The 15094-nt window shown below is 38.3% G+C and overlaps 1 protein-coding gene across 2 annotated transcripts; it reads right to left on the bottom strand.

Moving 5' to 3' along the window:
• FBXO30 (F-box protein 30) lies at positions 1 to 15055 on the bottom strand. Of its 2 annotated transcripts, none has more exons than XM_009282503.2 (4): positions 14894 to 15055; positions 10632 to 10736; positions 1536 to 3630; positions 1 to 670 (listed from the first exon to the last, which is right to left on the bottom strand). In XM_009282503.2, the coding sequence occupies exons 3-4, from the start codon at positions 3612 to 3614 to the stop codon at positions 467 to 469; spliced, it is 2283 nt and encodes a 760-aa protein (XP_009280778.1). In that variant the 5' UTR covers positions 3615 to 3630; positions 10632 to 10736; positions 14894 to 15055; the 3' UTR covers positions 1 to 466. The 2 variants fall into 2 exon arrangements, with proteins under 2 accessions (XP_009280778.1, XP_009280779.1); XM_009282504.2 differs by lacking the exon at positions 14894 to 15055 and adding an exon at positions 11271 to 11314.
• Between the last annotated feature and the right edge of the window lie 39 nt (positions 15056 to 15094).

Raw genomic sequence — 15094 nt, 5'->3', positions numbered from 1 at the left:
TTTTATTTCTTCCTTATCTTTCAAATATTTGGATTATAATTTGTTAAAAAAAATAGACCAAATACAGACAGTACATTTGGTCAGGATTTTGTCTCACTACAATTCAGTGTTTCCTGTCTAAATGTGCATACCATTTAGAGGCCATTTTTGTAATGTTATCAGTCAACAGCAACATGGGCACCAGTGAATCAGAAAACACACCTTAGGATTTTGTTCTTAAATTATATAAGTTAGATAAAACTACCCTGTCCAGCAAGTTCCGAATTTTTCAAACGTTAAGGCAACTTTCATTACTTTCCAGCTAAAGAGTATTATAAAAAATAAATGTCACTTCAAACTTTATATACACAGTGACAGAGTAGATTTAGCTAGAAAGTATCTTTAGTACATTAATAAAGTGTCACGTAATATTACCGAGGTTATAGCAGGTGCTTGAGTGTATGTGCAATTGGAGTGGTTGCAATATTTAAAGTACTGGTTTCAAAACAGAGCGCAGTGAACGTCCTTCTTTAGTGAGTTCTCGTGTTACACACATACATGGCAGCGGAACAGCCTCCTCTCTTCTCTCTACAGCATTATAGCTACATTTCTTCAAGTGGTCAGCCATGCTTACGATGTCAGCAAACTTCCATTCATTCACAGTACAGAAGGCTGTACTGAAGCGCCAAACCTAGAAAATAAGTTGCACTTAGGCTCAAAATGTTTTAAGATACCTGAACTCAGAGCAGGAAATTACATGTTTGTGCTATAATACTTTCAGGCAATGTTTTGCAGCTACTATAAATCATACTAAAAATCAACATGACAAGAACATACAATGCTAAATTTTGTATAGCCAGTCCCAGGCCGATTCAGATTCCAAGTCAACTCTGAACACTGGGAAGAAAGGCAGGCAATACTTTTTGCATCTACAAAGTAGATGCAATCAGAAGTTAAATGACAAAGTATTGCATGACCAGTCACAATGATCCATTTCTGAAATGATCAACTTCTGCAATTCCAAATGACTGGAACTGGGTGGGGAGTGGGGGAAATGGTGAAAACTGTACTATACAAAGGTCACCCAAAGGTTTTAAGAATTATTTACATATCTAAGGCACTCAATATCGTAGCAATGGATAGGATCTCAACAGATGAGCAAAAATTAAAATTGCTGTAAACAGTATAAGGGCAAGAAAAGCAAACTTTGTAGGCAACCTTCCCACTTTCATGGAATATTGGTATTAAAGAAAATAATGAAGTAATCATTTAATATTTTAAAATCTTGGGATAATCAGAGGTTAATTTATTTACATCAAGTAAAAACCAGACAGACACTACTTTAACTTCTACTTCTTCAAGTGTGGAGAAGATTGAACCAACCTGCTAGCAATTTTCACTAATTGTTGTTCTATATGACAATCTGCTTCTTGAAGGGATATTATATCAAAAAAACAGTAATAACAACAGTGATCAAAGAAAATATTAAGGGAAAAAGCAGAGACATGAACAATTTAATACCTTCCCTTTCACCTTCAAAATGAAAAAGAACTTACCTTTTCTTTTATCTGCCAAGAAGAACTTCCGTCTGGGTACTTTTTCTTCTCCCAAAGCAGTATCACCATTCCACGTGCTTGAAGCAAGCTTCCACACACATCTCTCATTAAACGTGACACTCTTGAAAGCTGACATAAACTAAAGCCATCTAGAAAACTAGCAATGTGCTGCAGAACCTCAAAAGGCAGACTACTCAGATGGTCATTGTGTAGTCCAATTAAGCAGCTTTTTGCTGGTTCTACTAATACTGTGGATATACAAGGCTGAACTCCAAATGACCGTAAGTGGCGGTCATGAATAATTTTTGCCCCTTGTGTTGAAGGACAAAACCTTCGTTGAGAATATGTACACCCATAATATGCCAAAGGACACCTCTGCTCCATCCAGCCATTAAGGCCAGCATGAATGTCACCATGCACATTCTTAAAATGCGATGAAAATTCATTCCTCCTAAACAACTGTCCACAAACAAATGTAAACATCGAACGCTGTTTTGTTTGGTATCTAGCCACATATTCCAATACCAAATCCAGTCCAAGGGTCTGGAATGGACTTGGATTTGAGAGCTGTGGGTTGGCATGATCACATGCAGAAGCTGAAGCTATTTCCCCCACCATTGTATTTGTGGCCAATATAGCAGATGGGAGAGAAAATGTTTGGGTCCCAAAGTCAACGTGATACACATCGACAGTGCGACTTTCTGATATCCCCCTACCTCCGGGAGAGTCTCCTAGGCAAAACAACAGAGCTGCAGTGATTAGATCAATCCCCTGAAGACCCATAGGATCTTCTGTTATCTCCAAATCTGATGTATCAACAGCTTTGTCTTCTTTTGGTGTAGACCAATAGTGGTTAACAAGGAATTTGTATGATCGATGCCGTAAAAGCGAAAACGCATCTACATTTCTCAACCTTTCTTGCTCCACTTGTCTCTCTAACATTTCTTCTTCGTTAGCATTATGGGGAAGTAGTACATGATTAACATTGCCATTAACTAAGTGATCAGCTGATACTACTTCTTTAAGTTGTGCTGTTACAGGGAAGGAGCTGCAAGACTGTAATGCTTCATCATCATGAGATGCAGTACATTCACCATTTGCTACATGGGATGGTTTTGAATTAGATACACCAAGATCTTCATTCTGGTCCAACACCTTTGAACATTCATTTTCTACATGAAAGCCATTACACAAAAGTGAGGAGTTATTGAGGTTTAGATTTAAGTCATGTTTTTGCACTACATCGTAACAAATATCACTAGAACCATTTTGCTCCATTTGTGAATTTTGACTCAGGCTATCAAAGCTAATTCCCCCAACTGCTCCTATGTTATCTTCATCTGGATATTCACGGTCAGACTTTTTATCCTGAATAATGCCATTAGAAGCTTGTTCTTTAACCTCGGTATCTTCTTTCTTTTCATGTGGTGAAATGCAAAGCCTTGAACTTAACATATTCATGTCCCTTGTAGCAGTGTTCAGGATATCCAGAGCAGCAGCTAAACTCCTTGTTGTTTCTACAGTAGCTTGATAAAGTGCGCCATAGGACTCTTCATCTACAGGCATCAAACCATTTGAATGCACTGTATCTGGGGCACTTGATTTGACAGAGGTTTGCTCTCTGGATTCCGGTATTTGATCACCTGCTTTTGACATCATAGTTGCAACTTTAAGTGATTCTAATAACATGCGCTGGTCTTGAAGGGCTAAAGCCATATCTAGCTGTTCCACTTCATCAACATCTTTACTCAGATTTTCGTAAGATTTTCGGTCTGCGTAACTGACTGGCCATCTATTCCACTCCATGGTACAACATACCACACTTGCAGGACAAACTTCTAGATGATCAGCAATTTTATTTCGGGCTACTATGAAGGGACATCCAAAGCCACTATTCAAACAAGGCACTCTTTCAAGTGGACATAACATGCGATGTTCCTCAGCTTTACACGAGTGAAAAACTGCTCCACAAACCAACGGGCAGCCAATCAAATCACAGGAAATGCCAGGCTCTGGTCTGGTCATGCAACGACGGCTGACACAGTTCACACAGTGTAAATGTTGCTGATGTTCCTCCATGACTGTAAATCCAATTCTGAGTGAAGAGAAAGTAGACAAAAGCATAGAATATTAATTCACTATTGTTAATATTTACTAACAGTTATTTGCAGTTTTGCATCCTCTACATGTACAGAGAGAGATATGTTAACACAATGTGAACTGATCAGTAGCCATTTTAAGAGAACAAGCATGTGACATTTTATCTCAAAGAAATGGTGTATAAAAGTTCACCTGAAAGTTAAAGATACACATTTGTACCAGAGCTCAAGACATAGTCTATGCATTTATTCACCAGGTATAATACATGCAACTTAGGTAAAAATGTTATCTAATCCTTCCCTCTGGAATAGCTCTCTTCCCCTGCCCATTGCAAATAGATTATTCAATGAAAAACAAAGCATGATTGTTGACTATGGCCTACTACCTAAAATCATAAACCATACAACTCTACAGAGTAGGCAGATGAAATAAAGGAAGCCAAGATTCATCCTCATCTCCAGTTCTCTAAATTAAACAGAGGCAACCTATTCCCTGGGCTGCTTGCTACCACCTAAGCTTCTGACACCCTCTTCATGCAGTTCTGTTTAGGGCAATCCGCAGCCCTCAGCGTGTATCTCAATCCCCTGTCATGTCCCAGTCTCCCCCCCTCCATGCTTCTGTCAGACAGCAGTCCTTTACAACAGCTCCTCACTCTTCGTTTTTTCTTCATCTATAGCCTATAGCTCCTCCCCTGTTTTTGTAGTAGTTGTTGCATAAGGGTAGCAATTATACTACACATTGAACAAGTACTTCTACATAAAACTTTATTACCCAACATGGCCCTATCTATACCTCCAGTACAACCCACAAAAGGTAATTTTTTTAATGCATCCTATGGCCGTCATGATTACAATACCAGCAGTTCAAAGTGTAAGGGTAACATAACAACTTTATATAACAAGGCCAAACAGCAATAAAAATCCAAATAAAATTCATTGCATAATCTATTACAACTAATTGACACAAACAAAAAATTCAATTCTTTGTTGTGGTAGGGAGAAAAAAAGAAAAAAGGAAAAAAAAAAAAAAGAAGAGAGTAAGCTTTGCATCTTTCTACCATACTTTGAGACGCTCTGGAACTGCTCACTAGCTGGAGTGCAGGCCTACACAAGTGACCAAGCTCTCCCCTATGCTCTAACAAACTCCCTCTCAGAAGTGATACCACTGGGGGTTACAGTTCAGAGACATCAGAGAATGACTTGCACAGAGCCAAATCTCAAAATACTGTGTCAAAACCACAATGCTCAGTTCCATCTTTTCCTCACACCCCACCCTCCAGCAGTTTTCTTGAAAAATAAAATGCTTACAGAATTTAATAGAAATGGTGCCTTATTTTATTCTACTAGCTAACAAGTGCTCTCACACATTGTCTTCAGATTAAACACTTCAGTTTTAATGCATTAAAACTTCTTAAATTAAAAATACTCTAAACTGTAAAAATAAAACTGATCAGTATTATTCCTCTTCTTCAAACTGAAGGTAAGAGGAAACAAAACAACCTTTTAAGACACTCCACTGTATTTAAAGCATTTAGATTTCTATGTGACACTTCACTCACTTGTATTCTTTTAATGCTTTGAAATTCATGCCAACTTTAAGTAGCAATCAGTCCTCATCCCCCCATCCATCGTAAATTGGATAACTCAAATATTTTAGCCACCCACTCTCCTGAACACTTCTAACAAAGAAGCATATGTGCTACACTTAGCAGGCAAAACACAGCTGAATTTTCCCCACCATACCTTAGTATTTATATACTGAGTAACAATTAAGTTTCAAATAAGTTGTCAAGTGCATCAGTCACTGAACTCACTCACTGAATGACTTGCTAAACATTTTAGCACACCTTTCTGGCACACAACCTGCTTTCAACTTGCGTATGAAGTCAGATAGCATCTACTGCAAAGAGCTGAAACATATTCAGTAAAGAATGAAAAAGAAAATTATTTGACTTCTCTGAGATATTTTTAGTTCTTCTGGGAAAACCCTCTCTAAGTAATTCCTGCCAAATACAGCAGCCTACCTGTTGCTAGACCGAAGAAAATTTCATAGTTTTGCATCAATACTGAAACCAAACTCTAGTTCTCCTCAAGTCAACAGGTGAGCAGAGATCAAAAGGAAGCTCTCAGGTTATGTGTGTATTTTACAGCGCTTGACACAAAATGGAAACAGCCCTGAAAAAGACAATTGCTAGTTTATAATGCAAGAGCCCTCACAGAGCCCAGCCTTTGCTTCAAGTATCTAAACACAGTCCTGCTCCCATAAAACAAGCAGTCTGGTAGCAGTAAGGCTTAATTTAATCAGTTACCCACAATTACGTTTAAAAAAAATATATATTGTTTACCTACTTTGCAAAAAGCTATGCACCCTGCTCACTTTAAGATGCCCAGAAGTGAGCCACTTCTAAAGCAGAGGGCAGGTGTGTTAGCTAGCGCACACTGCTATGCTAGCATTGTTCTATTGCTTCTAGGCCAAAGCCGGCCCGCATGCAGACAGCTCAGAACGCAGTCAGAGCTTGTGTTTGCCTGCACCATTTGTGTAGACATACCCTAAATTAGTCAACCATCACTGAATACTAGCTTTAAATAGCCTATGTGAGCTTACACAGAATAACATTCTATTAAGACAGTAAAACATCCTCCTCCCTAGCACACTATCTTGGTCTTTACAAGTCAGATTGTGAAACCCGAGTTGCATGATGATACTGGCTTTTCTCAGGCTCCTGGACTCCTTTCACACATAAGCTAATATTCATCAAAACTTAATGATTTCATACAAGCAAATGAAATTTTGAAGTGTGTAAGGAGACAAAACCTGGTAAAAACATCAAATATCACTAACAGACAGTATATGAAAGCCAGAGCAGACACTAAAATACCATGTTTTACCAACAGGCAGATCCTAATTTAGTTCTGTAACAGATGCTTGCAATTGTTTTTATAAAGAAGCAGTTATGCATGTGATCAATTAAATAGCTGAAGTAACCTATTCTCCCAGTTTCTATAAATTAGAATTTTATTGGTCACTAAAAAGTTTGATATTAGACGCCATTTCTCTTAAAATTTAAATCCCTTGGCTCCTTAACTAAATATATAATGTAAAATCTCTTTGGACATCAGTAGAACATCAGCAGGACATTTACTAAAATTCTGTGTCCTGCTTACAAGCCTTAACTTCACAGAACCTGCTGCAGAACTTCAATTTAGTCAGCAAGTCACATTTTATTTATAGCTTACTACAAAGTCCTTTTATATATATATTAAAGGTCCTTCTTCTGCATTTTTAATTTTAATACCTGGGCTTCAAACTCAACAACTGTTCTGGGCAGTCATGAGTTCCTGGACTGCTTAAACTAGTTAAGGCTTTTGATATAATTCAATTATCAAATTGCAAAGTAAGTCCAAAGGCAAAAAACCAAAGGACCCTAACAAACTGGTGAAATAATGGATAAGACCTCAAGAATTAGCACATTCATTAATCAACAAATGATCACAACTCACTCCATTTTGTAAGCTAACCTCGTGAACCACGGAACTTAGCACCTCTTTGATTCATTGATTAAGAGCATCCACGAGTCATTTTCCATTGAAGAACCAGAGCCAATATATCACTAGGACTACACTGAGAACAAGAACCACCCTCTTCCCAAACATTGCCTTGTAAAGGAAAAAACTGTTGGGTGAAGGGGAGATAAAAAAAATTCTTGCTGGAGGTAACAAAGTGCTTTCAGTTACTCTGATACAGAAAATTGAAAGGGCTAGCAGAGGGTGTCATTGCTGACCTGAAGAAAAATACCTGTCATTAAAACACGTACCAATAATACTTACAGTGTTTATACCCCATTGTGTTCCTTGCCACAATTTGGTGAGAAGGTAAGTGTCAGATCAATGACTATAGCAAGAACAAACAGCTGTCCTTTTCTGATAGTGTAGTGTCAGCAACTAGATTCAGTTCATATGAGATGCTTAAGTACACACACTTGACTGTTACTAGCAGAGAAACCTAAAAATACATCCCATTCCAGTGAGGTGACCACTGCTCTCAGAATTTGTGCAATCACTTGGTGTTATTGTACATACTATACAGTCAGCTGACCAAATCAGCCAGAACATGCTTTGAAAATCTGTCATAATTAAAAGGATTAAAATTCCAGCTGCTACAGCCACATGATTTTCAGTTGCTGTTGTAACACAAACATTAAAATAGCATAATAAGGGTCTCAGAGAGTCACCACACAATACTTCAGCTGCAAGTGAGAGCTCTCACTTTCTTCTACACCACAAAGTATAAGGAGCTGTACTTAGTATTATCAAACCCAAAGTCTGCTTACTTACTCTCCCCTATACGAATTCTTTGGTGCCAGTAAGATAGAAAATCACAGCAACAATTACTGCCATTGGAACCCTCCGTTACTCAGCTACCTTTTATTCACCAAACCTATAAAGTTCAACTATCTTTGAGACTCTTCCCTCTATCAAATTCAACTAAATAGGCCAACAGGTTCTTCAATTACTGGTTCAAGGAAGTAGAAGAATAGAGAGACACAAGCAGTACTACAGGTTTAAACTCCCAGAAGCATCCAAATCCACCCACAAGCAGCCAAATATATGCAAACCATTCTAAAAAATTCCCTTTTGTTTTGGAGATTGTAGAAGAGACTGCCATATTTCTGAATCTTCCAGCTTTTACCCAGGTCTCTGGCTAAAAGAGTGGCTAACAAGTCTGGTAAGATGCAGAAACTTTCAGAGAGGAAATGGCCAAGTGAGAGAGAGATTTAAGTGATAGGTGGTTAAAAAAAAGGGTAAGGAAAAATAGGGCAAGAGGTAGAGAGCAGTATTATTTTAAAAAAAAAAAAAAAAAAAAAAAGGCTTTAGAATATTCTACCCAAATAGAATTGGCAGTACTATAGATAATTATTGAACAAGCTATTTTATTTTTCTATATCCTACCACGCATGGGAAAATAACTATCATTCACCTTGACTCACAGGTCTAACTATCAAATGCTTTAAATGAGCTTTGCAGTCTTCTGGAAGGTAAGCTTTTCTTGTCTTGTCATCCCTATCCTGCACAAAAAGTACAACAATGTTTGTATCTAAAATCCAACACCTCAGTCTATTACTACAATAGCATAGTCACGTTAGCTTTCTATGTTATGCATGTTATGCTCCCTTTTTGGCTTTGGGGGTGGTGGTGTTTGGGCTGGTTGGTTTGAGGACTGTTTTGATTTATCAGTTTTCAAATAACTGATGAAAAACATGAACTGGAGGTTCAGCAAGATGTCTTTGACACCATTTCAACTGGAGAATGGCAAATGCCACCACTAGTTGCCATCCCTGCTTGAGGTGAGCAACAAAAGGCAGCTCTATCTCTACTCCTCCAGACTCCACAAAGTCTAAGGTTAAAAAGCCCCACCATGAGGCTTCTCCAAAGCCAGTGCAGCCATTGTCCTCATATTAGGGAGCTAGGTACCTCAAATCCTGCTTAAATGTCTCTCCATAGCATTGGGAAGGCAGGAAACGGGGACATACAGCAAAGCTAATCTAATGCTACACTAATTTCCAACCACTCTTTAAAATAGTAAATTCAAAAGAACAACAAACAACATTACAAACTGCTAGTTATTAACGTGAAACAACATGACTAAGAGGTGACAAATTTAAAGGTGTGTGCTTCAGTTGCACAGGTAATAGAGTAGTGCATGTGGCCATATTTTAATGTCTTATATACTAGGCAATTGTTCTTTTTTATACAATTTTTCTGATTTCAAAGAGAAGTTCCTGACAGGAACTTTATGAAGCCTTATATTTTCTTCAAACTAGTTTTCATCAGACATACTTTTAGGAAGTAGCATCCTTTCAGATGCCACACTTAAAATCTCAACCTTATGGGATACAAATTACCACCCCTCACCCCCAAGTTCATCAGGACAACCCTGGCTTCTGTTACAACTAGGCAGATCAGACAAGTCAAAACATTTTGATAGACAAGTTTCCACTGCATTCTCAAACATAAATTAATCCACAACAAAGAAGAGAGCATCTTCCCTGCCTAGTAGTGACTGCACATATTGGACATACTAGAATGAGTCTACATTATTTTTTTTGTTAATCAGTGCACACATGAGAAGGAGCTTCAATTACTAAAGCTCAAACTACTATACAAGTAGTACGCTACTTCTACCATTATCATCATAGTCTACAGCAATTTATATGTATTACACAAAAGAGGCAGAAAAAGGTCAGGCTCAAAACATGGCTTCTTATTGCAAGGAAAAAACCTCAGGGGGATACGTACTTCTGGAAAGATTCTAGGTTTATCAGTGATCTAGCATCGAAGGAGTATGTACTAACTGCTTTTTGAAGCATAAATTAAAGTTATCCATCTACCTCAAAAACAATTCAGACCAAAACAAAAAGAAACTAACTACAGCAAAAATAGTGAGTATTAGAATTACAAGGAAGTGCAACTTTTTTATGTCAACCTTATAAAGAAAAGCCTTTCCATGTCTACTCCTGCCCCAAATATCCTATTACAGAAGCTGACCTGTATTTTGCATTCTTTTGAGTAACACTTTCAGATAATTCAGTGCGATATTTCCTCCCATACCGTTGCAATCAAAAAAAAAAAAAAAAAAAATAGAATTCAAGGGGAAAATGACCCAAAGCAAAACACTGCTTTGACCGAAGTGGACCCTCCACTGATGCCCCATGGGTCTGGCTTTGTTCCATTTTAAAACAGAAGCTCTGATAGAATGACAGAACTCTTTCTTCTATCATTATTAAACTCTATGAGTGTTAAAAATCAAAACCAAAACTACTAGGCTTTTCTTTAGAGTACTTTTGTGACAGATCTGCCATGCATTCTCGTCTCCTTGACACATTCCCCAAAGAAGAAACCCAAAGGCCTCAATGTACCTTTGGACACACGCTGACACAGGACGACCACACCAGAACAGCTATGCTTGCTGCATGGCTCAGGCACAAAAGCACTCTACCTGTTGAGACGGTGACAGGGCAGAATCAGCTAGAGAGCCAGTAGATTTCATGTGTAAAGCACTTCTGAACTTGAACTCAGTGCAACTCCTCGATTGCTGCAGACTCTGCAAGAAATGAGATCAGAAATAAGGTTTCATTTCAGGTGTACAGATTGCTTTCCATATGTACAATCCTCTGAAAAGGTCATGTGCTTACACTATTTGGAGCTACAAATGATGAAATATTTTGCAGGTTTTAGGGAAAAATAAACAAGTTTTTAACAGACTTTGCAAGCGCAATCTAAGTTCTGTCATTTTAGCTTATTGCTAGCTGTTAGTCACACTAAATGGTTACCTATTTAGATTTAAGGCTAGAAGAGACTATTGAAAGTTATTATTCTGACCTACTTCACTTAATTCTTTGGTTTGGCCCACCAGGAACCACTTAAGAAAAAAAAAACCAAACTTGAATTAAAGATTGCAACAGCTGGAGAACTAAAAAAAATAAATAATTTTAAAGTTTGATTATTTTACAAACTGCGTTTTAGTCTAGTTAAAATTTATCCAGCTTCAGTCTTCAGACATGAGAACTTATTAAGCAGATGCTCAATGTTAAAAAGCTCTTTACTGTAACAAGCTGCTTCTTCCATGTGTTCATACCCATAGATTATCTCTAGAACTTAACAGAGGTGGAACCAAGGTGATATACCCAAAGGAACAATGATATCCTTATCCCCAGATACCGTCTCACAAATCCTTCAGAAAAAAAAGAAAAGAAAAGAAGCCATTTCTCAGAAATCAGAAACAGAACTACTGGAAAAAAATAATGCATTCTATATTACAGTAGATAGTTTTAGCCACCCAAAAGAAGCCAAAAATAAATCCTTCTTCTTACATAACATTTTAATTCATACATGTTGCTACAGAATTCCTGACCTCTGTATATTCAGAGAGATCAGGCCAAAAGTCTTGTTAATATACTGTTTCAGGTCTTACTACACAAGTTTAACCAGTTCCCATAGCAAAATAAGAAAACAACTTTAAAGTAAGTGGAACATGAACACAACTGCTCTCCAAAATCCCAGACTGAAATGCAGATGTTATGTACTCTGTACATTTAAGGTTATTTTTTCTATTAAAAAACCACCCTTGTTAGTAGAAGATGGCCTGCCCACTGTACAGCAGCAGTAGACAGTACACAAAAAAAATTTAACAGACCCCCCCACTGCACCAGATAATACTAAAGTAGAAGAGATGAAGTTTGTTCTAAAATAATTTGAAAAATTAAAAGTAGAACAAAAAGAATAGGAGAACAAGAAGAGAGACAGTATTAACAACTTTAACCTATTCTATTTTCAAGTATTTCACTTTCTTATCAAATGAAAGACCTTTTTTGCAGCACCTGTTAGGCTTCTTCCCCTTCCAAGCTGCTTGGTTTTAAAACCAATGGAAATAGTAAAAAATACCCAGTTTTAAAAAAAACTATTTTCTAAACAAAACTCACCTATCTCAACTAGTTGATGTCAGGAAACTGGAATGAGCATGTTTGGGAATATATCTCATAATGAGCATGTTATACCAGCTCTTTCAATACGTTTTTAACTTGAATGAAGAACTGGAAAATACAAAGATCTGCACTACACTTTTGTGCAGGGTTTTAGGACGTATAATGAGTCATCAATTTCTGATCTCTAATATCATTTAGACTGCCTTTTCCAAATGTCAACGGGCATGATGCTATTACTTTTTCCTCAAAGACTCCAGCTGAACATTCCAATCCAAACACATTCCATAGCCGATGACAATAGTGACTCAGCTAAAACAAGGTTTTGTGAGAGTACTACAGCTATGTCAATAAAGCACACTCCTAAAAAGATCCTATTTGCAATGAATCTGTCACTCCAGCAAATTACTGTGTCCCATAGGACTTTTGGAAAACTACAGCTTCTACTAGAGACGCTTCTAAATAGACAAATAAATACAAAGCTTAAACTTCAACAAACAAACTAAACACCACCCACCTTCCGGCACCTACACAACCAAGTCTGAACCAGGTATCTACTCAACCATCAACCCGAACCACTACCTTAATTTTTATATGAAAAGCTGTAATTACGCCAATTAGAATTTTACCTCACCGCGCCTCTCGTTCTCACGCCTTAAGTTTAAACCTATCAGGTTTTCATCACGATTTCACATTAAGAGCTTAGATCAATGTTTGGCATTTGGTAAACAACAGCACAGTCTACTCAGTTAGATGTTCTACAGACTGTAAGGGTTTGCAGGGTATTTTAGATTCAAGTAGCATTAACAGATTACAGTAAAATTAAGACATCAAGTGTCATCTCAAAAACCATTAAAAACAGTAGCTTGCAAAGTAAGTCAATCTAGAGCTCCCCTGTGACTTTAACTCTCTTGGCCTGTTTTAGACCATTTTATATTACAAGATTTTTTTCAGTCTTTTTCCTTCATTCAATACTGAGACTAGACAGTGCCCAGGCACTTAGCTTACATAGGATTTCTCTGTAACCCTCGCTTAATAACGTAACTACTTGTTTATTTGTGGGCTGTTCAGGAATACTTACTCCTTATACAATCTAACCATCTCACCAACAAATACTCAAGTTATCTTTATTCTTATTGTGCAGATAAGGAAACTGAAAGAGAATTGGCACAAGTACAATGATCACTACATAAATGATTCCCTGCTCCCATCTCTACACCACTGGATCTCATTGCCAGAGGCAAACAGCATTTGCCTCATTTGAGACAGAGCTCACCAAAGAAACAGATCTATCAATATGAAGGAAATTTTGTTTGTTATTTTTAGTTCAATCGGACTGAATACAAAGCATAAGTTTATTACAAAGCTGAAATCCACAGCAGCTACAGGAGCTCACTTGAAGACTTACAGCCATATGTTTTCTTCTTCACAAAGGTACTACAAGACACTCTTTAGGACCTAGGTCAAAAACTTGGTTGTCCAAAAACGTGCAGAAATCTTGCCCAGAAAGTTTCCAATCAGATATTGCTAGTTAAACTCAGCACTTACTTTGCCCATTAGACTTCTAACATCAAAGTAGAAGGCAAGGGAAATATAATCCAAATTTAAGAAGTTAATTGGGTAAAAGAAGAATTTAGTGCAAAAGAAAGAACATTCAAGCAGCAAAGTAAAAACACTGTTTTTGCATAGTCTTTGCCTATTCTCTGGGATTCTATTCTCCAGTTCTCTAACACCTTCTAACTTTGGAAAAGAATGAGACAGAGACCCCACAAAAAGTCTCAAGCTTGCAATACAATCCCAATTCACCCTTTGAATCTATTTCTTCTCTGGATGAAACTTGACCACTATGGAGAAATAATGCACAGTTATTTACATGCATATAGAGTGGAAGACGGATTAAAGTTACCAGTATATTTTTCAGTCTTCCAGGTATTTAACTTGCTTACCAACCAAAGTTCTTTTAATGGTATTTTTGTACTTTTGGGAGAGGGGTGGAGGGGGGAAGATCATAAATAAGCATAACTAACATCCTCACCAGCAGGGACGCATGAACCTTAACCCTCCCGATCACAGCACAAGTTAAGGTGTATGACATTAACATGCTGCAGAAGGCAGCAGCCATCCAGGAAAACGACTGAACCACCAAGTGCTACACACCGATTCTAGAGAAAGCAGAGGGAGATCTCTTGCCTAAAGTGCTAGCACCAGCAAGGTGATGCTGTTGCTACAGCAGGACAGGCCTGGTTTTGGATTAGTATGCTAACACACACTTATTTTGGCACATTAACAATATAATCAGCAAAAGGGAAACAAGGATTATGAAAAGCTCCTCAGCCAAATCCAACTAGAACTTTACAGAACAAGGATTATGAAAAGCTCCTCAGCCAAATCCGACTAGAACTTTACAGAACGAAAGAAAGCCGTCTCTCCAGCCCACGCGTTTTTTCCCTGGAAGTTCAGAAGACCTGCTGCAAACAACAGCGGCGCTAGAACTTTTGGAAGTGAGGCCACACGACTGTTTCAACGTGCGTGCCGTTCAACAAGCTGCTGTCACCTCCCTATACACTTCCGATTGCCAATTTGTGGGGTTGTACAGGAGTACAGCTACGCAACCTTCTTTACCTTCACAAAGGAGGAAAAAAAAGGCTCCAATGCACGTCAATAATAGCCATCAAAAAAGGAATTGAGAGAAGAGACAAAGCACCGCCTCTTGCATGATCGGAGCACAGCTACTCGAAATACCCAAACACGAGGGATTAGAGAAGGATTTCAGCAATACCTCTGGATTATTTGCTCTCTTCCCCTCTCCTTCCATGCAGAAAGGAGACTCTCCGACTGCAGTCTCGACAGCACCAGGCGGACCCCGGCCCTACCGCTTCCCACGTGCTATCGCGACACCCCGGATAGCGCTGGCAGCACCGCGGGGTAAGAGGAAGCGGCAGCGGCAGGGCTCTCGCCGCCGCCACCCGCTCCCGGCGGC

The sequence above is a fragment of the Aptenodytes forsteri genome, unplaced genomic scaffold, assembly GCF_000699145.1.
Source record: "Aptenodytes forsteri isolate BGI_AS27 unplaced genomic scaffold, ASM69914v1 Scaffold357, whole genome shotgun sequence".
NCBI classification, from domain to species: domain Eukaryota; kingdom Metazoa; phylum Chordata; class Aves; order Sphenisciformes; family Spheniscidae; genus Aptenodytes; species Aptenodytes forsteri.
Note: the sequence above shows the minus strand (reverse complement) of the source record. Positions and strands in the feature narration are given on the sequence as shown.

Bases quoted from the DNA above. Each gene is read 5' to 3' on its own strand.
- FBXO30 (XM_009282503.2), bottom strand. From the start codon at position 3,614: ATGGAGGAACATCAGCAACATTTACACTGTGTGAACTGTGTCAGCCGT. The intron at 671-1,535 runs GTAAGTTCTTTT...CTTATTTTCTAG, and splicing joins CTTGGCAGATAAAAGAAAAG to GTTTGGCGCTTCAGTACAGC.